We start from the raw sequence: 23,911 nt of genomic DNA on the forward strand, positions 1-23,911 counted from the left end.
GCTGCTGTCTGGGTTGGGGTGGTTAAATGCTCTGCTATTTAGGATCCACCTGTGACCTACTCAGAATATTCAAATGTTCATTCATTCTGCATTATAATTACAGGTCTGAGGCTGATTTTGAATGAGCTGATAATACAGGAAGCATTTATGGTGTCCTGCCTGTAATAAATGAGATGTTTGTGTTGCAGCCAGAAGTGTGGAGTCGACTTTTCTGTCTCACAACTTTAGCTTTGCAGCTGGTTCGGCTGCCATCGACGTCACCACACCTGAAATCAGCCGTCTTCTCAAACAGGTTGGGTTTTGCAGTATTTTATTCGGCACGCCGGCGCGTTCCAACACCCCCCCGTGTTTCTCGCCTCAGATTCGATTGATGAACGACTTCCAGAAAGAGGTGACGGCATTTTGGATCCGCCACCCTGAGAAGTGAGTTTTTGATTCTGCCGACAGATGAAGATTCTGTGCAAAAAAAAAAAGCTTGAGAGTGACGAGCAGTAGATAACTCCTCCGCTCTTCCCTAGATACATGGAGGACGTGATTGAGAGCACCTTCTCTCTGCTGTCATTCCATCCCAAGCACACTCCCCCAGGGACGGAGAAAGCCCTGGAGCCTGCTCACCTCCTGGCCTTACTAGATGTTAGAGCCACCTGGTTTAAAAAGTGGATGGTGTGTTTTCCCCAGCGCTGTGATTGTGTTGCTTCTCTCCTCTCTCTTACGTTTCTCTGTGCTTGTCTCCCTCAGCACGGAGGCTACAGTCGGACCGTGGTTCTCAGACTGCTGCAGAACAAATACAAGTCAGTGGTGAGCACATATCTTCCTCTGGCTCCTGCTCTTCTGACCGAGAGGTCTGCGACCCTAAAGAACCGACTGAACAAGTCTGAGAAGTCCCAGCAACTGTAGAGTACGCTGTTAAACAGCTGAAAGTAGGTGAATGACCTTTGAAAGCCTCTAAAAGCCTCTCAGCATTCTGCTGATGCCTGGGGAGGGTCTCAGGGTCGTGCCGGGTGTTTAGAAAGCACGCCGACACCCACCGTCGACTCTGTTCAGCTCAGGCAGTCTTCTAACGCAGCTCTGGGGCCGTATGGATGTGACTTTGATCGTTCCATCCCAGACGTCTTTTATCTCTGAACCACTGAGGAATCGGCTGTGCGTAATTTAAGTGTCAACACGCTCCGGCTGAAGACTGTGGGGCAAAATTCCTCTCGTGTCAACGATCCCCAAGGTCTTTAAAACAGTGTGTGTCTTTACTCAGTCAGCCCAGAATCACACATGAATTCCTCCCTTTCAGATTGCGGCGGCTCTGCAGCAGTGTCTCCATTACAGCCCTTCCTCTGAAGGATCCCCGGCAGAAGCAAAGCATCCCGGGTCAGTGGAGTCGCGCCGACTCGGTGGGTCATGCAGCAGTAAAGTATCAGTCTCTCTTCTCTAATTTCCTCTGAGTAAACGCAGAGGGGGGGCGTCCGTGGTAAAGCTAATTGAATACATCCTGCCAGGCAAAGCAACAGAAGCCACGGCGATGAGAGAGCAGCGCCGCAGCTGCTTAATGTGTCTAGACGTTCCAGTTTACTGAACAAGCGTGTGCTCTTCCCCTCGTTGTCAGAACAGGTGCATGACAGCAAGAACAAAAGTGTGTTAGCAGTGTCGCTAATGGAGGATCTGGACATGACAAAGTTGCTCACAAATGAAAAGTTATGTGTACTTCCTGCGATGTTCCCTTAAACAGGTCGTCGGGCACACCACAATACACACTTTAGAACAGCAAATGCCTCCCTTCTAATGGTGGGTGGGCCATATTTGATCATCAATAATGGGCCAGAGAGCCTCTGTAACGTTGGTGTGAATCATCAATAAAGAGCATTGTTGTTGCAGAGGAGGCTCATTATTGGGATGCATCTCTGTGCTAACCAGTTAAACGTGGTTTTTCTTTCTTATTCAAATGCAACGTCATGGTTTTCAGTCAGAACATCTGCCAAAGCCAGTGCCCAGGCTTTGTTCCCTCAGACCCGTCAAAGCGCCAGCATCCACGTGCCTGGCTGCTGTGTCCTGGGTCAGGATGTTTAGGAACAGCAGGTTCCACGTTGAACACTGATAACGGGACTTACATCACCGCGGGTTGTAAAGATGCAGTAAAAGAGGAGCATCGTACGGACGGGAGCATGTGGGATTACGACTAACGCTGATAATCTGATGCCTCTGCTGCTCTGACTGAGCAAGACACAGTTTTTAGACATGAATTACTTTGAGATTTTCCTGCCTTGTTCCAGCCCACATGGTCTGTTATGAATAGTTGTTGTCTGTGGATGTTTCAGGTTCAGCCCAGTGGGGGCTTTACTCCGGACAGCAGCTGGAATACGCCCTCTTTGTTCACTCCCTGTGCCTCCTGGGAAAAGTGCTCCTCTACAAAAACGGGAGACGGCTTTTCCCCATCAAAGTGAGGAAGCGCAAAGGTACAACTCTGCAACATTCCACAAACGCTCCCGTGCACAGCGTCGGACGTGATTTAGAATACCTTTGATTTCATTTTTGTTCAACTGACATGAAAACGTTCCAGCGGACAGAGTTTACGGTCCCTCTCAATCCCAATCTGTGTGAGGAGCAGTTAAGATAAGCAGCTGATGTCGGGCTGGTATCGATCTCCTCGCTCCAAACAACTCAATCAAGCATGTTTCCTTTTTATGGCAGCGGGAGATTTCAGTTTATTTGCTGGCTGTATTTTATTGTCTTCGCTGGAACGTCACTCCTCCTGATTAGACAACAAAAGGAGCTTGATTGTAGTTGTAGACAAGAGTTCAACTGATTCACTTTACAATTTCAAATGGTGCCCATAAAACAGACTCAGTCTGTCTGAGCAGTTTTCACTTGCCAATGATTGACGCTCTTTTGGCGTGCGTTCCTTCCTGACTGAGTCTTGCTGAGATTGGCAGTGCAATGTTCCCTGAATGGGCTCTCCCTTAGGGTGGAACCATATCCTGAACCGAAGGTTTGACCTTGTAGCCCTGTCTTTCAGATCCAGTCAGCCTGACGGAGCTGGTCATCATCTTGATTAACATCATGTACCAACAGCCGCGCTGTGACTCGCCAGCTACAGGTGGGGCGCTGACATAAACCACCTCATCCAGGTTGGGCCGTGCTAGCTTCCATCCGGATGATGAGTCTGGTTCCTTAGCCTGGGCAGAGGCCGTGAGCCTCCCTATGAGCCATAGAACAGCTTTTACTGGTGGTTATAATGTGGGTGCGGCTCAGATTGACGCTGACGAACACAGAGACTGATTAACTCTCCGGTGATGAAGCAGCATCACCAGACAGGACAAAACAAATCCTGCTGTTGCGAAATGTAATGCTAAAAGAGCTGAAGCAGCAGGTGTAAACTAAAGGGAAAGGCAAAGGTTTATTTGAAGTAATGTGTTACATTTTGTTATTATTGAGGCCTGAAGGAACAGTTGGATAGGTCTCATAAAGTCTGACGCTGTATTAACAGAGACTTCATATTTTCCCTGGAACAAGCAAAGCTGTCTGTTGTGCCCCCCTGAGAGGAGCAAGTGCATCGTTTATTATCCACTTTGCATATTGTAACGGCTGTAGAGACCATTAGAGCCACTCTGGGAAATATAGTTGGGTTCTCTTGTGCTTTTCTGAGTGACTCGTCATTATTTTCTCCGAAAGTTAGTGAGGAAGTAAATTGCTCTGTTTTCCTCTGAACTTATTTGTGATCCTTGAAACTGGAAACTGCACAGTGCAGCCATGACAGCATGATTCCCTTTGTTAATCCTAACATCCCATCTGTGCGTTCAGACTCCCTGTCGCCCAGCGGCCTGGTGACGGAGGTGCTGTGGATGATGTGTGAGAGGAAGGAGTGTGCTGAGGAGTGTCTCTACCAGACGGCTGTCATGGAGGTCCTGCTGGCTCCTGTCACAGCTCAGCTCAGCAGACCACAGGTCACTCTCACAGCTCATCACTAGAAATGTCAGCATTAGGTCCCATCAGGCTTCTATTACACATTATTATTATTTAGTTTTGTTTGTTTTAAGTCGTCTTTTAACAGAACGTCTCCCAGCGAGATGTGTACAATCATCAAAGTCTAGATCTGATCTGGGATGATTATTTGTAACCGTGGGTAACCGGGCGGTGAATAACATTGTTGCAGAGAAGCGGATCCCATCCAGGGTTCCTGCTCTTCCAATCAGGCTGCGATCGCTGATCCCTTCTGCGGTTTTCAGGCTGCAGTAAAATCCTCGGCCGCGTCGCTGACTCTCATCGCCGACGTCCTGGCCCGCATCGCGAGCGCTGATGGAGGATTGTCCCTCTTCCTGTGCGAGAGGAATGTCGTCGGCGTCCGCAGTGAGAGGTGAGGCGGCGGACCGTATCGACGGCCTCCACAGCAGCACATTTACAACATTACAACATTGCAATATTTTCCCAATATCAAGGAGCGCAGGAGACTCAAGAATATTTGTGGTTGATCCTTTTTGCTAGCTCTGGTGTCGTTTGCTAGTGCTCGCCTCATTGGCTGCTTCCCTTTTCCTGTACAGAACCTTTGCAGCTCACGTCCTCGCTCAGTTCACCACGAGGCTGCTGGGGGAAGAGCTGTCCTCGCCCAGTCAGCACGCCGTGTCCCGGACGCTATGCGGAGCCTTCATATTTGTGTGCCGGCAGATCTACAACACCTGCGAGGGCCTGCAGGTGCTCCAGCCCTACGGCCTGCACCGGGCAATCGCTGCCGCCTGGAGAAAAGTGCGCACCCACAACCCAGCAGGAGCTCTATTACAGATTCTTTTATTCTCTTTTCAGGTTTTGGACACATCACCGGCCCGGTTCAGACAAATAAGATAAACAAGAAGCACAATAGCTAACGTGACAGTTCCAGTGCGTCTCTCTACTTTATCATTGCATCAGCACTGTGTCGGAGTCGGAACCGCGGAGTTTGCAGACAAAATGCAAATAAACCAGACAAGAGTGGAACTGCAAAAGGAAACTAGTTCCCGCTACGTTTCCTAAACACTTAGAGAGGAAATTTAAGGTGGAGGAACTCTGCTTTCAACCATAAGGAAGTTTAATTCTTGAACTGATTTATTGATCGACTGACGTATAATTGTGAAAGTGAGGAACACAAATGAAAGAATCGAAGACAAATGAAACACTTGAGATCAAACAAAAGGAGCGAGAAGTGTTTCAGAAGCTCCCAGCCCTTTCTCCTGAACAATAAATCCCAGCACAAGCTTCCTGGTGCAAACCCCAAACACTAAGATGCTTTTGTGTCCAGGTTATAGTCCTGTTTTTAATCTCAAACAAGGTCAAAAGTTAACTTGTGTGAGATGTTGGGCTTTTCATACGTGACATTTTCCACCGCACTTCCCCCTGGCTTTGTTAAATATTAATTTAAAGTCCACACGTCGTGCCTGTGAGGCAGAGGTTGTGGTTTATGTCAGGCCTTCAGTCAGCATTGTTGACCCCGGTCCACCCACAAGAGACAGTCATCAGCGTGGACTCGTTAGTGCGCTCATTAAATAAATGCAGATGTAGATGTGACGTAAAACAAGCTGATTTCACAACGTGACAATCATTTGCAGAGTGGCTGAAGGTCACTCGTAGGTCACTCATTTCTATTCTTAGGGGATGTTATAAGTGCACTTTAATAAATGAAACCAGCTAAAACAAGAAAAATGCCGGTATTCTCGGAGCATCATGTGAATGAGCCTTTACATCTGGCGTCTTTGTATCCAGGCCAGTTCCTACTCAGAGAGGGTTCTGACCCCCGACCCCGGAGCCGTGGCCCCAGCGTCGCCTCAGGAGCCGCACAGCTTGTGAGTCTAAGGATTTTACATTTTGACTTGCTTCACATTTGCTCAGTCCTGTGGGTGCACGTCCCTGTTACTGCGAGTGTCCGTCTTTAGAGCGGTGCACATCAGCAGGGTGTCATGGCAACCATCGCCTGCGTTAAAGAGCCACACAGGGGTTTTTAGATCAGTGTGTGGAAAAAGTGATCGACGTGACCTGAGCTCCAACTGTGTGTGGATACAACAGGACGATGTGGGAGGAGACGTTGCTGGACAACCTGTTGAACTTTGCTGCGACCCCCAAAGGTGTCCTGCTGCTCCAGCAGACGGGAGCCATCAACGAGAGTGTCTCCCACATGTTCTCCCGCTTTGCTAAAAAACTGCAGGTAACTCTCCACGCAGCATTATTCTCTCGGTGACGTTGGCTGCTGCGTTGCCAGGCTCTCGGAGGAGCTTTTATTGACTGAATATGTCTTTTCCACCCTAATACTGACAATAACGGCTCCATTTCTTCTCTGGAAAACTTTAGCGAGATATTTTAGACATAAAGGGACAAGCAAGGTCAGCCAGACTGAATCTGGGACCGAAGCCGCCCCAGCACCTCTGTAAATTTCATTAGTTTAATAAGTGAATAAAAACAGCCTCTCTTACAAGTCTGGACCATCATCCAATTCAAACCTGAGGTTGAGGTTTCAAGCCCTGGTGCAGGTAAAACCTGGGAGCAGAGCACCGCCGGGGTACCCTTGAGCAAGGTAGTGAACCCCTAAATGCTCAGGCTCAGGGCTGTGTCCTGTGTCCTGTGTCCTGTGACCTGTGACCTGTGACCCTGTGACCCTGATATGGCGGTCACTTCAGCATTTCCTATTGGCTGCTTTTTTTGCCAGATTTGACAGGATTTAAAGTTGTCAGTCAATGTAAATGAACTTTAATGAATAATCAGTATGAATTACTTACTGATACACTACTTATGCAAGAACACAGAGTCCAAAATCCAAGCTGGTGCACAAAGTCTTGAAGGATTGTGTTGCATAAGCATCAAGAGTGTCGTAAATGCGGTGGAGGTGAGGCAGCTGGTATATAGCTGGTATATAGGTGGTATATAGCTGGTATATAGCTGGTATAGCTGGTATATATGGTGGTATATAGCTGGTATATAGCTGGTATATAGCTGGTATATAGCTGGTATATATGGTGGTATATAGCTGGTATATAGCTGGTATATAGCTGGTATATAGCTGGTATACCTGCTCAGGATGGGCAGTAGAACAATGCCACTGCTCAGGAATCCTTTAGCTGTGACCATGCCGGCAGCACATTATATAATCATATATAATCATTACATAATCGCTGCCACTATTTTCCTGAGGTTGAGTGAAGGCAACAGGGCAGCGGCCACAGGGTGGGGACGAAGACCGATGCTGATGGAGCGCGTTTATCTGCTTTTATGACGCTCTCGGGTTTGGCTGCAGCTTTGTATCTGCTGCCTCTTGGTGTCAGCGGTGCTGCACTAATTTATCTCAGACACATTTTACCATTTCTTCCCCGAGAGCATTAATTCCCTTGTGGACACGTTAACACTAATTCCCTCATCCCAGGAGTATCAGCAAAAACATAGGATCTGCACCCAATTGGGGGGGGGGGGCTCATTGAGTCCTCTGCTGCTCCTCAAGGCTGCCGTCATTTCTGATTACTGATCAGTATTCATCGTTAGCCTGGAGATGATTACCTCCAGCGCTGGCCTTCATTCATCAGTCCCTGGACGCTGTTGTCCTTGGTTCATGCTGAACACCGCAGCTAACAGAGCCGCCGTTGTTTAGGATTGCTCCTCTTGTTTGAGCATTCCACTTTAATAATCTAATGTAATTATATCGCAGTCTTTATTCAGTTGTGACATTGTGTAATAAATAAAGGGCATAAATACAGGGCACTCTGAAATCACTTTCCTGTTGTATTTATCTTTGGGTTCAAGCCTATCTCCTCTGCAGCCCAAGGTCAGAGGTCGTTCATTGTGTGTGTGGCTGAAGAGCTCTGTGTCCTTCCTGTAGGTGAGCCGCTGTGAGAAGTTTGGATATGGAGTGATGATGACGCAGGTGGCGGCCACCGCTCCCGGCGTGGTGGCTCTGCACAAATCAGGTAACGACCTGCTGCCGTACCCTTACGTTTGTGGCGATTCCTCCCCTGAACGCGTTAATGCGACGCGCGTGTGCACCGGCTCTCTCCCAGGCTTCGTCCAGGCCCTGATCGTGGAGCTGTGGTCTGTTCTGGAGTGCAGCAGTGAAGACGTCGGGGTGGCTCGACCCCAGCCCACACCCACGGAGCCCATAGACCGCAGCTGCCTCAAGGTACCGTGCTCCAGCTGTAGCGTCATTCATTCCATGCAGTAAAAAAATTTAATTTCCCAGGATTAGCCAGGCTGTCTATACTCCATCAGTGGACGTAGCCATGTGGAACAAGACGAGCGGTGGCGTGTGAGTGCTGCCTTACTGGTGGCTCAGTCGGGGTGTTTCATCCATGCAGGACAGAGCCAGAGCTCCAGAGGCCATGTCGCCACCTTTCATGTGTTCATCGTGTTTTAGATACACAGTCAAAATCTTGCTAAATTAGGCATAAATACACAGCAGGGGGTGGGAGGGCTCCCTCACCATCAGAGCCAGAACAATAAGAGCTACTATAGGTTTTAACACTATGATCCAACCAACATAGAGGAGTCAGTTGGTCCCTGTGAGGGGGGGGGGCGGCCACAGGCTGCTGCTGCGGCGCCGTCTTCACCATATTTATCACGTGTTGCTGTTGTCATATCTTTATATAATATATATAATATCTTTAATACGTGACAGGACTCGCCTCACTCGTGAGACTCAGGGTCGTTGTCATAGTGATGAGAGAGGGAAATGAAACACACATCAAATCCTACCTGACGCAGATGAAGCTAACTAACTAACTGAGGGACTGTTGTGAGTGATGAATAATTCCGTTTGGTGGTTGGACAGAGCCTCTCCTGCTGGAGCTCTGGCTGCACGGGTCCGTGCGGGTCAGCTCAGCACAGCGGGATGAGGCGTTGCTGGTGCCTGTCTGCCTCTGTGTCTGTTCGAGAAGGCTCGGCTGGGACTGTGGAGTGCGTTACGTGGAGGAGAACAGACGAGGACGTGATTTCTCTGTCTCCGCAGTCTTTCCTGTCTCTGGTGAACCTTCTCTCCTCTTCCCACTCGGTGTGGGAGCTCCTGGGCCAGAAGTCTCTCGCCAACAGGACCGAATACAGCCTGAGAGAGGTGCCCAGCTCCATGCCTGTGAGTGGATTTTCACTCTCCGCTGGGTGCAGTGCCCGTTTCCGCCGTTTGGGGGCGTTTTTGCACTGGTTATCACTATGACATCTTTGATGTTGTTGGTTTGGCCGTGTCCTTCCCTTAAAATGCCCAAACCGTAGCTTCTTGTGTGTATCCTAACCCTTACAGCACTCGGGTCCATGTCCACTCTGTGCTGCGATTCTCAAAGCTTCTCCTTTAACCTAACAGGATTTGATGGACAGGCTGGTTGCTGTGAATTCCGAAGCGAAGATGAATTCCCTGTTCCGCTACGAGCAGTCTCACACATTCGGCCTGAGGTGAGATGCCTTTTTACCTCCCTTATTACTTAACAACAGCAGGGGATTGGCAAATACTGAGTGGACACACACGCACGCACGCACACACACACACACACACACACACACACACACTCATTTATTATAGGCACTAACAGCCTCTGACTGACATGCTTCTATGTGTGTGTGCGTGTGTGTGTGTGCGTGCGTGCGTGCGTGCGTGCGTGCGTGCGTGCGTGCGTACGTGCGTGCGTGCGTGTGTGTGTGTGCGTGCGTGCGTGCGTGTGTGCGTGCGTGGTGTGTGTGTGTGTGTGTGTGTGCGCAGCATTGATATTGTGAAAATACTCTCGGTGGCGTCTTGAATGATCTTGTAGATGATCAAAAACAGTTTCGCAGCCAAGTCGAGTGAAGGACAGAAGATTTAACTTTAGAGTCTCTTTATCCAAATTCAAATGAGGACAAAAGTCAGCTGAGCTCAGAGCTTTAAAGAGTAAAGCTAATGCTGCGTTCTAGAGGTATAGACGTACGTATATGGGCACGCATGTGTCCCTGCGGTTGCTGTGGTTCCAGTGGCGCCCCACTGGCTCGCTCAAGCTTCCATCAGCCCGCTCCTGTCACCATCCTGAGGCTTCACTACCTCCACCTGCTCCTGTCACCATCCTGAGGCTTCACTACCTCCACCTGCTCCTGTCACCATCCTGAGGCTTCACTACCTCCACCTGCTCCTGTCACCATGCTGAGGCTTCACTGCCTCCACCTGCTCCTGTCACCATGCTGAGGCTTCACTGCCTCCACCTGCTCCTGTCACCATCCTGAGGCTTCACGACTCCACCTGCTCCTGTCACCATCCTGAGGCTTCACTGCCTCCACCTGCTCCTGTCACCATCCTGAGGCTTCACTGCCTCCACCTGCTCCTGTCACCATCCTGAGGCTTCACTACCTCCACCTGCTCCTGTCACCATCCTGAGGCTTCACTGCCTCCACCTGCTCCTGTCACCATGCTGAGGCTTCACTGCCTCCACCTGCTCCTGTCACCATGCTGAGGCTTCACTACCTCCACCTGCTCCTGTCACCATGCTGAGGCTTCACTGCCTCCACCTGCTCCTGTCACCATGCTGAGGCTTCACTACCTCCACCTGCTCCTGTCACCATCCTGAGGCTTCACTGCCTCCACCTGCTCCTGTCACCATGCTGAGGCTTCACTGCCTCCACCTGCTCCTGTCACCATCCTGAGGCTTCACTACCTCCACCTGCTCCTGTCACCATCCTGAGGCTTCACTACCTCCACCTGCTCCTGTCACCATGCTGAGGCTTCACTACCTCCACCTGCTCCTGTCACCATGCTGAGGCTTCACTACCTCCACCTGCTCCTGTCACCATGCTGAGGCTTCACTACCTCCACCTGCTCCTGTCACCATGCTGAGGCTTCACTACCTCCACCTGCTCCTGTCACCATGCTGAGGCTTCACTGCCTCCACCTGCTCCTGTCACCATCCTGAGGCTTCACTACCTCCTCCACCTGCTCCTGTCACCATCCTGAGGCTTCACTGCCTCCACCTGCTCCTGTCACCATGCTGAGGCTTCACTACCTCCACCTGCTCCTGTCACCATGCTGAGGCTTCACTACCTCCACCTGCTCCTGTCACCATCCTGAGGCTTCACGACCTCCACCTGCTCCTGTCACCATCCTGAGGCTTCACTACCTCCACCTGCTCCTGTGAGGCTTCACTACCTCCACCTGCTCCTGTCACCATCCTGAGCTTCACTACCTCCACCTGCTCTGTCACCATGCTGAGGCTTCACAGCCTCCACCTGCTCCTGTCACCATCCTGAGGCTTCACTGCCTCCACCTGCTCCTGTCACCATGCTGAGGCTTCACGACCTCCACCTGCTTCTGTCACCATCCTGAGGCTTCACTACCTCCACCTGCTTCTGTCACCATCCTGAGGCTCCACCTGCTCCTGTCACCATCCTGAGGCTTCACTGCCTCCACCTGCTCCTGTCACCATCCTGAGGCTTCACTACCTCCACCTGCACCTGTCACCATCCTGAGGCTTCACTACCTCCACCTGCACCTGTCACCATCCTGAGGCTTCACTGCCTCCACCTGCTCCTGTCACCATCCTGAGGCTTCACTGCCTCCACCTGCTCCTGTCACCATGCTGAGGCTTCACTGCCTCCACCTGCACCTGTCACCATCCTGAGGCTTCACTACCTCCACCTGCACCTGTCACCATCCTGAGGCTTCACTGCCTCCACCTGCTCCTGTCACCATCCTGAGGCTTCACTGCCCCACCTGCTCCTGTCACCATCCTGAGGCTTCACTGCCTCCACCTGCTCCTGTCACCATGCTGAGGCTTCACTGCCTCCACCTGCTCCTGTCACCATGCTGAGGCTTCACTACCTCCACCTGCTCCTGTCACCATGCTGAGGCTTCACTGCCTCCACCTGCTCCTGTCACCATGCTGAGGCTTCACTACCTCCACCTGCTCCTGTCACCATGCTGAGGCTTCACTGCCTCCACCTGCTCCTGTCACCATCCTGAGGCTTCACTGCCTCCACCTGCTCCTGTCACCATGCTGAGGCTTCACTACCTCCACCTGCTCCTGTCACCATCCTGAGGCTTCACTGCCTCCACCTGCTCCTGTCACCATCCTGAGGCTTCACATGCCTCCACCTGCTCCTGTCACCATGCTGAGGCTTCACTACCTCCACCTGCTCCTGTCACCATCCTGAGGCTTCACACTGCCTCCACCTGCTCCTGTCACCATCCTGAGGCTTCACTGCCTCCACCTGCTCCTGTCACCATGCTGAGGCTTCACTACCTCCACCTCCACCTGCTCCTGTCCACCATGCTGCTGAGGCTCCACCTGCTCCTGTCACCATGCTGAGGCTTCACTACCTCCACCTGCTCCTGTCACCATGCTGAGGCTTCACAGCCTCCACCTGCTCCTGTCACCATGCTGAGGCTTCACAGCCTCCACCTGCTCCTGTCACCATCCTGAGGCTTCACTGCCTCCACCTGCTCCTGTCACCATCCTGAGGCTTCACTACCTCCACCTGCTCCACCATCCTTCACCTCCACCTGCTCCTGTCACCATGCTGAGGCTTCACAGCCTCCACCTGCTCCTGTCACCATCCTGAGGCTTCACTACCTCCACCTGCTCCTGTCACCATCCTGAGGCTTCACTACCTCCACCTGCTCCTGTCACCATGCTGAGGCTTCACTGCCTCCACCTGCTCCTGTCACCATGCTGAGGCTTCACTGCCTCCACCTGCTCCTGTTACCAACCATGCTGAGCTTCACTACCTCCACCTGCTCCTGTCACCATCCTGAGGCTTCACGACCTCCACCTGCTCCTGTCACCATCCTGAGGCTTCACTGCCTCCACCTGCTCCTGCTCCTGTCACCATGCTGAGGCTTCACTGCCTCCACCTGCTCCTGTCACCATGCTGAGCTTCTTCACTGCCTCCACCTGCTCCTGTCACCATCCTGAGGCTTCACTACCTCCACCTGCTCCTGTCACCATGCTGAGGCTTCACTACCTCCACCTGCTCCTGTCACCATCCTGAGGCTTCACTGCCTCCACCTGCTCCTGTCACCATCCTGAGGCTTCACGACCTCCACCTGCTCCTGTCCCATCCTGAGGCTTCACTGCCTCCACCTGCTCCTGTCACCATCCTGAGGCTTCACTGCCTCCACCTGCTCCTGTCACCATGCTGAGGCTTCACTGCCTCCACCTGCTCCTGTCACCATCCTGAGGCTTCACTGCCTCCACCTGCTCCTGTCACCATCCTGAGGCTTCACTGCCTCCACCTGCTCCTGTCACCATGCTGAGGCTTCACTGCCTCCACCTGCTTCTGTCACCATGCTGAGGCTTCACTACCTCCACCTGCTCCTGTACCATGCTGAGGCTTCACTACCTCCACCTGCTCCTGTTACCATGCTGAGGCTTCACTACCTCCACCTGCTCCTGTCACCATGCTGAGGCTTCACTACCTCCACCTGCTCCTGTCACCATCCTGAGGCTTCACTGCCTCCACCTGCTCCTGTTACCATGCTGAGGCTTCACTACCTCCACCTGCTCCTGTCACCATCCTGAGGCTTCACGACCTCCACCTGCTCCTGTCACCATCCTGAGGCTTCACTACCTCCACCTGCTCCTGTCACCATCCTGAGGCTTCACGACCTCCACCTGCTCCTGTCACCATCCTGAGGCTTCACTGCCTCCACCTGCACCTGTCACCATGCTGAGGCTTCACTGCCTCCACCTGCACCTGCTCCTGTCACCATCCTGAGGCTTCACTGCCTCCACCTGCTCCTGTCACCATGCTGAGGCTTCACTGCCTCCACCTGCTCCTGTCACCATGCTGAGGCTTCACTGCCTCCACCTGCTCCTGTCACCATGCTGAGGCTTCACTGCCTCCACCTGCTCCTGTCACCATGCTGAGGCTTCACTGCCTCCACCTGCTCCTGTCACCATGCTGAGGCTTCACTGCCTCCACCTGCTCCTGTCACCATGCTGAGGCTTCACTACCTCCACCTGCTCCTGTTACCATCCTGAGGCTTCACTGCCTCCACCTGCTCCTGTCACCATGCTGAGGCTTCACTACCTCCACCTGCTCCTGTCACCATGCTGAGGCTTCACTGCCTCCACCTGCTCCTGTCACCATCCTGAGGCTTCACAGCCTCCACCTGCTCCTGTCACCATCCTGAGGCTTCACTACCTCCACCTGCTCCTGTCACCATGCTGAGGCTGAGTTTGGCAGTTCTAGTTAACAGCGTTTACACGGATAAACGCCTGGACGCACCTGGTGAAGCTGCGCGTTTAGCCATGGTCATTAACGTGCCAGTCCCAGTAATAACGGAAATATGAAAATATTAATATTGTGCTAGTGGGCGCCAGTGAGCCGGGTCGGCAGCTTAGAGGCTTTTGTTAACATCTCACTCTTGTTCAGTGTTTTGAGTGGAGCTGTTGTGCTGCTCTCGGCTCCCAGAGCCCGGCGATGGGCGCACTGACAGCACGGCGAGAAGCCACAGCCGGATTATTCTTGTTAGAGGGAGCAGCTCATCCTTGTCCCGTTTCACCTCGGAAACAGCAAATTTGTGTTTGTTTTACGGCCGCTGGTCATTAAAACATCCTCGGCTATAAATTCTGCTTCGTTATTGGACCTGATTTCACTTCCTGCAGCGTTCCTGAGATAAACAAACCACATTCTGATCCTCAGGCTAATGAGATCAAATCCCTCTGCCTTGATGCATGTCTCTATAAGCTTCTGTCACAGCAACGCTCAAGTTATGCTGACATTTATAGACTTTATGGACTAGATTAATTTTAGCACGCCTTGAGCTATATACAGTCGGACCTCTACTTACGAATTAAATTCGTAAGTAGAGGTCCGACGAGTAGAGGTCACTGTAGTATACAATGAACCATCTGAACCACACAAAGTTAGAATTACAAAGTTAGCCTAGATTTACACAGTTAGCCTAGATTTACACAGTTAGCCTAGATTTACACAGCTAGCCTGGTTTTACACAGTTAGCCTAGTTTTACACAGCTAGCCTGGTTTTACACAGTTAGCCTAGTTTTACACAGTTAGCCTAGTTTTACACAGTTAGCCTAGTTTTACACAGTTAGCCTAGATTTACACAGTTAGCCTAGTTTTACACAGTTAGCCTAGTTTTACACAGTTAGCCTAGATTTACAACATTAGCCTAGTTTTACACAGTTAGCCTAGATTTACAACGTTAGCCTAGATTTCTTGCCGTCAAACAATGTTAACTCACAGGCAAGGTTACAGAAAAGAGGAAAAAATTGGACGTAATGCAGAACCACATAATCTCTATAAAATATGGAATTCGCGTCCTGCTTTCCATAAAGTGCACGTTTTGCGCCTCATGACCTTTGAGCATCCTCCCGTTCAGGCTCAAAGCGTCTCCTAACAGGGAACATCTCCCCTGTCGGGGGTGCGCTCTGTGCAGCTCCGAGGGTCGGTTGTAACGTAGCGTAGCTGTGCAGTGAAAATGCTAATTATGCTTTCACTTTATGACCAGTTTCAGGGATTTTCTTTGCATTATTGCACCGTTTAATGATTCCCTGATCGATTTAAGCAGCTTCTCCGACCGTCAGTGATGCCAAGGGGGTGCGTAGCATTTTAGCCTCAGCCATGGCTAATCTATTAGTGGCTCACTCATTCGCTAGCGTGGCCAGCAGATTAGCGAACGTGATTGGCTTATCCATAAATCCTCTGATGCGTGTGGACACATCATCACGGGAGTAATCGTCTGTCATAAATGGAGATTTGAAAGATCCTTTCAGTGGAGATAAAGCGAGCTGTCAGCTGTTTGTGTCCCAACGGAAAATAAAACAATCAAAGGCCATAAGGTGTAAAAAAGGTGAAGCAACTCTATCAAAGGTGCTCGTTGAGTTGGCGTCTAGAGATTCTAATTAAACAGTCATACACGCAGCACTGCCCCCTTGTCTGACCTTCTCTTGTTAATTAGTTATTATTCATTAGCACATCCGAGTGTGTGACGGCCGCAGCAGCTTGTTTGGACGACCCAGACGTTTCTTTACGTTCTCGGCCTGAACTTTAGTGTCTTCAGTGGTGCTGCACTAAATACCCCGACAGACCCTCGTCTCACCCTCTCACCCTTTTATACTCCCACCCTCTCACCCTTTTATCCCCTCGTCTCACCCTCTCACCCTTTTATACTCCCACCCTCTCACCCTTTTATACCCTCGTCTCACCCTCTCACCCTTTTATACTCCCACCCTCTCACCCTTTTATACCCTCGTCTCACCCTCTCACCCTTTTATACTCCCACCCTCTCACCCTTTTATACCCTCGTCTCACCCTCTCACCCTTTTATACTCCCACCCTCTCACCCTTTTATACTCCCACCCTCTCACCCTCTCACCCTTTTATACCCTCGTCTCACCCTTTTATCCCCTCGTCTCACCCTCTCACCCTTTTATACTCTCACCCTCTCACCTTGAGGCGGGTCTCCCCGGTCCATCCTCGGGCAGCGCTCACCAGGACCCGCCAACACCAGCGTAACGACACGGTATCGTCAGTGGGGCGCGAGCCCCTCTGGTCCTTCGCTGGTACTGCACCCGCAGGGCAGTTAGGCTTAGGCTGCCCGATCCAGCCAGAACGCCGACGGTTAACCGACTCTCAGCGCTGCCGACTTTAGGGAACATTTAAACGTCTGTGCCTAAATGAATTAGAATGAAGTTAGCCCAGTTTAGCGGAATCTTACCTGTCCCGTAGAATTCTGGTCTCACTCGTTCATCGCCGGCACACATTCTTTTTGTTTCTGACTGGATGTTAAGGAGGCATTTTTAGGTTTTGTATCATCAGACATTAGTGATTTGAAACGATGGTAGTGACACAGAGGGGGCGGAGCCACCGGGCAAAATATAAAGCCTAATTCACAGGCTGATACTTTTGAAACGGGAATTTTCTGGCTGCACTCCTGTTGTCGTAACATCTGTTGACACATCAGGACCCTACAGCACCTTTAAATAGGGTTCTAACGATTTATTCTGTTTTTAGAATGTTGTTAAAATGCTATTTTTCTTTTCTGTGCATCTTCCACCAACAGGATGTTAGCAGATGGCTAACGTCCCTTTAAGGGTCATTAAAGTCTCCCTGGACTCACCTGGCTTGGTATTATATCAGCCTCTTAATTACGAGAGAAAAATTCCCCCAGAAATCACCTTTTCCTTGTTTTCCTCTCAAACGCCACCCTGGTTCCGAGGGTGTGCTATAACGTGGATGACAGTGTCAGGGTTACAGGAAGTAACGTTCTCTCATGCCTCTGTGCTTCCTCGCTGAGACACGTGTAACCTAAACGAGAAGTTTGAGCCTGAGGGACGCTGGAAGGTGGTGGCGGAGGAGCCTCTTTAGGAGGAGCGCTTGCGTAATAATGCATCCCACCTGTGCTCCAAACAGAGGAAACGGCTGTGGGACCCGGCCCAAGAGGCCGAAGCTCCACAGCGTGTTTGAGCCTGTTGTCATAGCGACAGCGAGCCAGCCAACTCCCCGCGAGGCTCCTGCCCAACCAGGGTTCCGTTAGAACCTCCTGGCTGGAGGTGCTGGAGGACACAGACGGCCCCCGTGCACCTGTGCAGGTGGTGCAGGTGCTGGAGGTGCTGGAGGTGGTGCAGGTGCTGGAGGTGCTGGAGGTGGTGCAGGTGGTGCAGGTGCTGGAGGTGGTGCAGGTGCTGGAGGTGCTGGAGGTGCTGGAGGACACAGACGGCCGCTCCGGCCCCCGTGCACCTGTGCAGGTGGTGCAGGTGCTGGAGGTGGTGCAGGTGGTGCAGGTGCTGGAGGTGCTGGAGGTGGTGCAGGTGGTGCAGGTGCTGGAGGTGGTGCAGGTGCTGGAGGTGCTGGAGGTGGTGCAGGTGGTGCAGGTGCTGGAGGTGGTGCAGGTGCTGGAGGTGCTGGAGGTGGTGCAGGTGCTGGAGGTGCTGGAGGTGGTGCAGGTGCTGGAGGTGCTGGAGGACACAGATGGCCGCTCCGGCCCCCGTGCACCTGTGCAGGTGGTGCAGGTGCTGGAGGTGCTGGAGGTGGTGCAGGTGCTGGAGTGCTGGAGGACACAGACGGCCGCTCCGGCCCCCGTGCACTGTGCAGGTGGTGCAGGTGCTGGAGGTGCTGGAGGTGGTGCAGGTGCTGGAGGTGCTGGAGGTGGTGCAGGTGCTGGAGGTGCTGGAGGTGGTGCAGGTGCTGGAGGTGCTGGAGGTGGTGGAGGTGATGGAGGTGGTGGAGGTGGTGCAGTGCTGGAGGTGCTTGAGGTGCTTGAGGTGGTGCAGGTGCTGGAGGTGCTGGAGGTGGTGCAGGTGCTGGAGGTGCTGGAGGTGGTGCAGTGCTGGAGGTGCTGGAGGTGGTGCAGGTGCTGGAGGTGGTGGAGGTGGTGCAGGTGCTGAGGTGCTGGAGGTGCTGGAGGTGCTGGAGGTGCTGGAGGTGGTGCAGGTGCTGGAGGTGGTGCACCTGTGCAGGTGCTGGAGGTGCTGGAGGACACAGACGGCCGCTCCGGCCCCCGTGCACCTGTGCAGGTGGTGCAGGTGCTGGAGGTGCTGGAGGTGGTGCAGGTGCTGGAGGTGCTGGAGGTGGTGCAGGTGCTGGAGGTGGTGCAGGTGCTGGAGGTGCTGGAGGTGGTGCACCTGTGCAGGTGCTGACTGACTGTCTGTGTGTTTCTCTAGGCTGCTGAACGTGCTCTGCTGCAGCCTGGACTCCTGGGTGCTGCTGGAGAGCCAGTACGGCGTCTCCTCCATGCTGCTGCGCAGCCAGAGGAGAACGTGGCCGACGGCGACGGGTACGAACCCCCAACAGGAGACACGGAGGCGGCTGATCCGGGGCCAGCCAGCAGGTCCCGGACACAGCTCCTGGTTTAGGGATCGTTTCTTGATCGCCTCCTGTCCCCGACAACCTGCTGACGTCACCGTGGTTCTGCCCCCTCGGCTGAAGCTGAAGCTGAAGCTGAAGCACAACCTTTCATTCGACCCCTCATTTCTTTCCTCTTTTCTTTTATTCACAAAGGACCGAGTGCAAATTTCCTTTGATGGGAACATTTTTGAGCCCAAATTGCTTCGGCCACTTGAAACAGGCCCGAGGCTTCAGCCTTAAAAACGCTCCATATCCATAAGAGTTCCATCTTTTGGAGAAGCTTGTTCATGGAAGCATTTGGCCTCCAGACTCTTTAAAGCTGCGTCCTGGTGTCTAGTATTGTAGAGCTATAGCGGCTCTACTCTAACCTGTTCTACACTAACCTGTTCTACACTAACCTGTTCTACTCTAACCTGTTCTACTCTAACCTGTTCTACTCTAACCTGTTCTACACTAACCTGTTCTACACTAACCTGTTCTACTCTAACCTGTTCTACCCTAACCCTAACCCTAACCCTGTTCACCTGCCCAGCTCTTACCAAGATTCCAGGAACTAAACTTCTTCTTCCATTAAACCTGCTCAGGGAGTTCATCATCGACGCTCTGTCCGTGGAGAGGAATCACCTGCTGGTCCGGGTCGGTGTGCTGGGGGGTCCGTCTGAGAGGAGACTCCCCCCTCGGGATCTGCAGCAGGTCAGAGTTGCTCTGCTTCAGTCTTTAGGTCTTAATAATGTTAAGTTTGTTCGTCTGCAGCTTCCCACACTCAGTAGGGTTAGGGTTAGGGTTAGGGTTAGAGGGTTAGGGTTAGGGTTAGGGTTAGGGTAGAGGGTTAGGGTTAGGGTTAGAGGGTTAGGGTTAGAGGGTTAGAGGGTTAGGGTTAGAGGGTTAGAGGGTTAGAGGGTTAGAGGGTTAGGGTTAGGGTTAGGGGTTAGGGGGTTAGAGGGTTAGAGGGTTAGAGGGTTAGAGGGTTAGAGGGTTAGGGTTAGAGGGTTAGAGGGTTAGGGTTAGAGGTTAGAGGGTTAGAGGGTTAGAGGGTTAGAGGGTTAGGGTTAGAGGGTAGAGGGTTAGAGGGTTAGGGTTAGGGTTAGGGGTTAGGGTTAGAGGGTTAGAGGGTTAGGGGTTAGGGTTAGGGTTAGGGTTAGGGTTAGAGGGTTAGAGGGTTAGGGTTAGAGGGTTTAGAGGGTTAGGGTTAGGGTTAGAGGGTTAGGGTTAGGGTTAGAGGGTTAGGGTTAGAGGGTTAGAGGGTTAGGGTTAGAGGGTTAGAGGGTTAGAGGGTAGGGTTAGGGTTAGGGGTTAGGGTTGAGGGTTAGAGGGTTAGAGGGTTAGAGGGTTAGGGTTAGAGGGTAGAGGGTTAGAGGGTTAGGGTTAGGGTTAGGGTTAGGGTAGAGGGGGTTAGAGGGTTAGAGGGTTAGAGTTAGAGGGTTTAGAGGGTTAGAGGGTTAGGGTTAGGGTTAGGGGTTAGGGTTAGAGGGTTAGAGGGTTAGAGGGTTAGGGTTAGGGTTAGGGGTTAGGGTTAGAGGGTTAGGGTTAGGGTTAGAGGGTTAGAGGGTTAGAGGGTTAGAGGGTTAGGGTTAGAGGGTTAGGGTAGGGTTAGAGGGTTAGGGTTAGGGTTAGGGTAGAGGGTTAGGGTTAGAGGGTTAGAGGGTTAGGGTTAGGGTTAGGGGTTAGGGTTAGAGGGTTAGAGGGTTAGGGTTAGGGTAGGGTTAGAGGGTTAGAGGGTTAGGGTAGGGTTAGGGTTAGGGTTAGAGGGTTAGGGGTTAGGGTTAGGGTTAGAGGTTAGAGGGTTAGGGTTAGGGTTAGGGGTTAGGGTTAGGGTTAGAGGGTTAGGGTTAGGGTTAGGGTTAGAGGGTTAGAGGGTTAGGGTTAGGGTAGAGGGTTAGAGGGTTAGAGTTAGGGTTAGGGGTTAGGGTTAGAGGGTTAGAGGGTTAGAGGGTTAGGGTTAGGGGTTAGGGTTAGAGGGTTAGGGTTAGGGTTAGAGGGTTAGAGGGTTAGAGGGTTAGAGGGTTAGGGTTAGGGTTAGAGGGTTAGAGGGTTAGAGGGTTAGGGTTAGGGGTTAGGGTTAGAGGGTTAGAGGGTTAGGGTTAGGGTTAGGGGGTTAGGGTTAGAGGGTTAGGGTTAGAGGGTTAGAGGGTTAGGGTTAGGGTTAGGGTTAGGGTTAGAGGGTTAGAGGGTTAGAGGTTAGGGTTAGGGTTAGAGGGTTAGGGTTAGGGTTAGGGTTAGGGTAGAGGGTTAGGGTTAGGGTTAGGGGTTAGGGTTAGAGGGTTAGGGTTAGAGGGTTAGGGTTAGGGTGAGAGGGTTAGGGTTAGAGGGTTAGAGGGTTAGGGTTAGAGGGTTAGGGGTTAGGGTTAGGGTTAGGGTTAGGGTTAGGGTTAGGGTTAGAGGGTTAGGGTAGGGTTAGAGGGTTAGGGTTAGAGGGTTGTTAGGGTTAGGGTTAGGGTTAGAGGGTTAGGGTTAGAGGGTTAGGGTTAGAGGGTTAGGGTTCGAGGGTTCGGGTTAGGGTTCGGGTTAGGGTTAGAGGGTTAGGGTTAGAGGGTTAGGGTTAGGGTTAGGGTTAGAGGGTTAGGGTAGGGTTAGGGTTAGGGTTAGAGGGTTAGGGTTAGGGTTAGGGTTAGGGTTAGGGGTTAGGGGTTAGGGTTAGGGTTAGAGGGTTAGGGTTAGAGGGTTAGGGTTAGAGGGTTAGGGTTAGAGGGTTAGGGTAGAGGGTTAGGGTTAGAGGGTTAGAGGGTTAGAGGGTTAGGGTTAGGGTTAGGGTTAGGGGGTTAGAGGGTTAGGGTTCGGGTTAGGGGGTTAGGGTTAGAGGGTTAGGGTTAGCGGGTTAGAGGGTTAGGGTAGGGTTAGGGTTCGAGGGTTAGAGGGTTAGGGTTCGGGTTAGCGGGTTCGCGGGTTCGGGTTAGGGTTCGGGTTAGGGTTCGCGGGTTAGGGTTAGGGTTCGGGGGTTAGGGTTAGAGGGTTCGGGTTAGAGGGTTAGAGGGTTAGGGTTAGGGTTAGGGTTAGGGTTAGAGGGTTAGAGGGTTAGAGGTTAGGGTTAGGGTTAGAGGGTTAGGGTTAGGGTTAGGGTTAGGGTAGAGGGTTAGGGTTAGGGTTAGGGGTTAGGGTTAGAGGGTTAGGGTTAGAGGGTTAGGGTTAGGGTGAGAGGGTTAGGGTTAGAGGGTTAGAGGGTTAGGGTTAGAGGGTTAGAGGTTAGGGTTAGGGTTAGGGTTAGGGTTAGGGTTAGGGTTAGAGGGTTAGGGTAGGGTTAGAGGGTTAGGGTTAGAGGGTTGGGTTAGGGTTAGGGTTAGAGTTAGAGGGTTAGAGGGTTAGGGTTAGAGGGTTAGGGTTAGGGTTAGGGTTAGAGGGTTAGGGTTAGGGTTAGAGGGTTAGGGTTAGAGGGTTAGGGTTAATGTAAGCTGTGACCTTCACTGTAAATGTGCTGCCCTCTAGGTTATTAGCATTTGAGGGCTTTTCCCTGATATCTATCTTGAACTCTTGTTGTCTATTCAGCAATGTTGAATTTGGCATTTCAAAGACCTTCTGGTCCACTGGTGACCTCATCCTGGCTGGTGAATCCCAGCGGAGTGTTGGTGCAGCTTCATTGTAATGCTTTGAGGCCCAGTGAGGACTCGGGGAGATACTGGAAGAACCCCGGAGGTGGATCGTCCCTTCTTCCAGTTGCTTCTCCAGTTCCGCCGAGCCTAAACCCTAACCCTAAAGAGTCAGCCACTCATAACGGCTTTTCCTTTCCACTCTTCCCGTCCTGACCTGGGGAGGCCAAACACCAACATCACCCTGTGGCCGGAGGCGTGCTGAGTGAATTTGTCCCGGTGATTATGTGTGCAGCCCTTTTCCTCCGCCACCAGGTCACATTCAGGGTTTCTCTCAGGTGTGCTTGAGCTTGATCAGGACTGATTATCGCCAGGCGGAGGGCTGCATGACACCTGGCTCCACAGATCAAATGGAAATATCTGAGCGTTGGAAGCAAATCCCATACTCCTTCTGTATTTGTGGCGGGAGAACACAGGCTGAGGAGGGTAACGAGGCTGTCGGTTGAATTTCCACACCTTTGCTTTCAGGGGGAGCATCCTTACCCATGGCCCCTGTTTGGGTCTGAGCCCCCACCTCCCTGCTACAGTCTGCCACCCCCGAGGCTTCACCAGAACTCCCAAGGTGACGTAACACGGCTGCAGCGCCTCAATCGGGCCCTGTTGTGAAGTCTGACCTCCGACTTCTCTGTCACAGAGTCCGAGATCGCTGCCTTCCTGGCATCGGCCATCGACTCCACAAACAGCGAGACCTGGCTGGAGACGTGTCAGCAGCTTTACAGGGAGGTCCTGACTTCCAACCCCAGCATCTGCTCTGGAAACTGTAAGTTTGAAAGGCGGCGTAACGGAGCGGACACTGTTCCGAGCCACGAATGAAGCAGGATGTTAGCGGCCAGCGGCTAGGCTGAGCAGCTCCTGACGTGATCTTCATCCCTGGAAGTGTGGGGACGACAACGACCGCTGTGATCCTTCACCGCGACCGACCGTAGCAATGAGCACCTTCCTCACCTCTCTGCCTCGTTTCCTACCCACAATGCACTGCCTCTGCTTTGCGACCCGCACCGGGTCCACGTGTGAGCGAGCCAGGCCCAAAGCGCCCAACAGAAATGTGGGTGGATCTCATTTTCGATGGAGGCGTCACCTGTGAGTGGATTTAGTGGGATTTGAACATTTAAACGTATGGCGCGTTCCGCTGCTGTGTTTCTGACGCCCAAACAGCCCGGCGAGCCGCTGCCGACTGCACGATATCATCAAATTCACTTATATTGTGGAGTTTAGCTGAATTACCTGCTAATGCGTTCAGCTGTGCAGCGGGAGCACCTCTTAAACCTAATTGCACGAACCTTTCCCATCAGCGCCTTTGACAGCCGCCGCCAAACGGCGCCGAGCTTTCTTTCCTTCTTTCCTTCTGTGGGAGTAAATAGCAGTTTAAAGAGGACAAAAACACATTCCAGTGGAGGGCTGGCAGTCTTGTTAATGGCAGCAGTGGAGGGTGATTGCTCTCTTTCATCAGGGCGACGCCTGTGGAAGCTCTCACGCTCGCTCTCTGGGGCTCATTTACGGCTTTTCACTGCAAGATTTATCAGCTGTTAAGCATCCGCCTGCTGCTTTATTTGCTGCATTAAGCACGCAAAAACCTGCCATTG

The 23,911-nt window shown here is 52.1% G+C and overlaps 1 protein-coding gene and 1 long non-coding RNA gene across 2 annotated transcripts in view; one reads left to right on the top strand and one right to left on the bottom strand.

Moving 5' to 3' along the window:
- LOC130516352 (uncharacterized) overlaps positions 1-23,911 on the bottom strand; it is a 235,224-nt gene that overhangs the window by 43,519 nt on the left and 167,794 nt on the right. The window lies entirely within an intron of this gene.
- The window catches only part of tbc1d32 (TBC1 domain family, member 32), a 40,168-nt gene that overhangs the window by 3,221 nt on the left and 13,036 nt on the right, over positions 1-23,911 (top strand). Inside the window, 21 exon segments of the mRNA XM_057017234.1 lie at positions 189-292; positions 362-423; positions 519-663; positions 739-798; positions 1,286-1,385; positions 2,307-2,444; positions 3,005-3,085; positions 3,790-3,932; positions 4,215-4,342; positions 4,527-4,728; positions 5,719-5,798; positions 6,019-6,157; positions 7,817-7,904; positions 7,995-8,113; positions 8,939-9,058; positions 9,284-9,372; positions 18,564-18,649; positions 18,652-18,676; positions 19,332-19,440; positions 22,797-22,890; positions 22,963-23,088. Of these exon segments, the coding sequence (XP_056873214.1) occupies positions 189-292; positions 362-423; positions 519-663; positions 739-798; positions 1,286-1,385; positions 2,307-2,444; positions 3,005-3,085; positions 3,790-3,932; positions 4,215-4,342; positions 4,527-4,728; positions 5,719-5,798; positions 6,019-6,157; positions 7,817-7,904; positions 7,995-8,113; positions 8,939-9,058; positions 9,284-9,372; positions 18,564-18,649; positions 18,652-18,676; positions 19,332-19,440; positions 22,797-22,890; positions 22,963-23,088 (2,238 nt within the window).

This window comes from Takifugu flavidus, chromosome 19 (assembly GCF_003711565.1).
Source record: "Takifugu flavidus isolate HTHZ2018 chromosome 19, ASM371156v2, whole genome shotgun sequence".
Taxonomy (NCBI): Eukaryota; Metazoa; Chordata; class Actinopteri; order Tetraodontiformes; family Tetraodontidae; genus Takifugu; species Takifugu flavidus.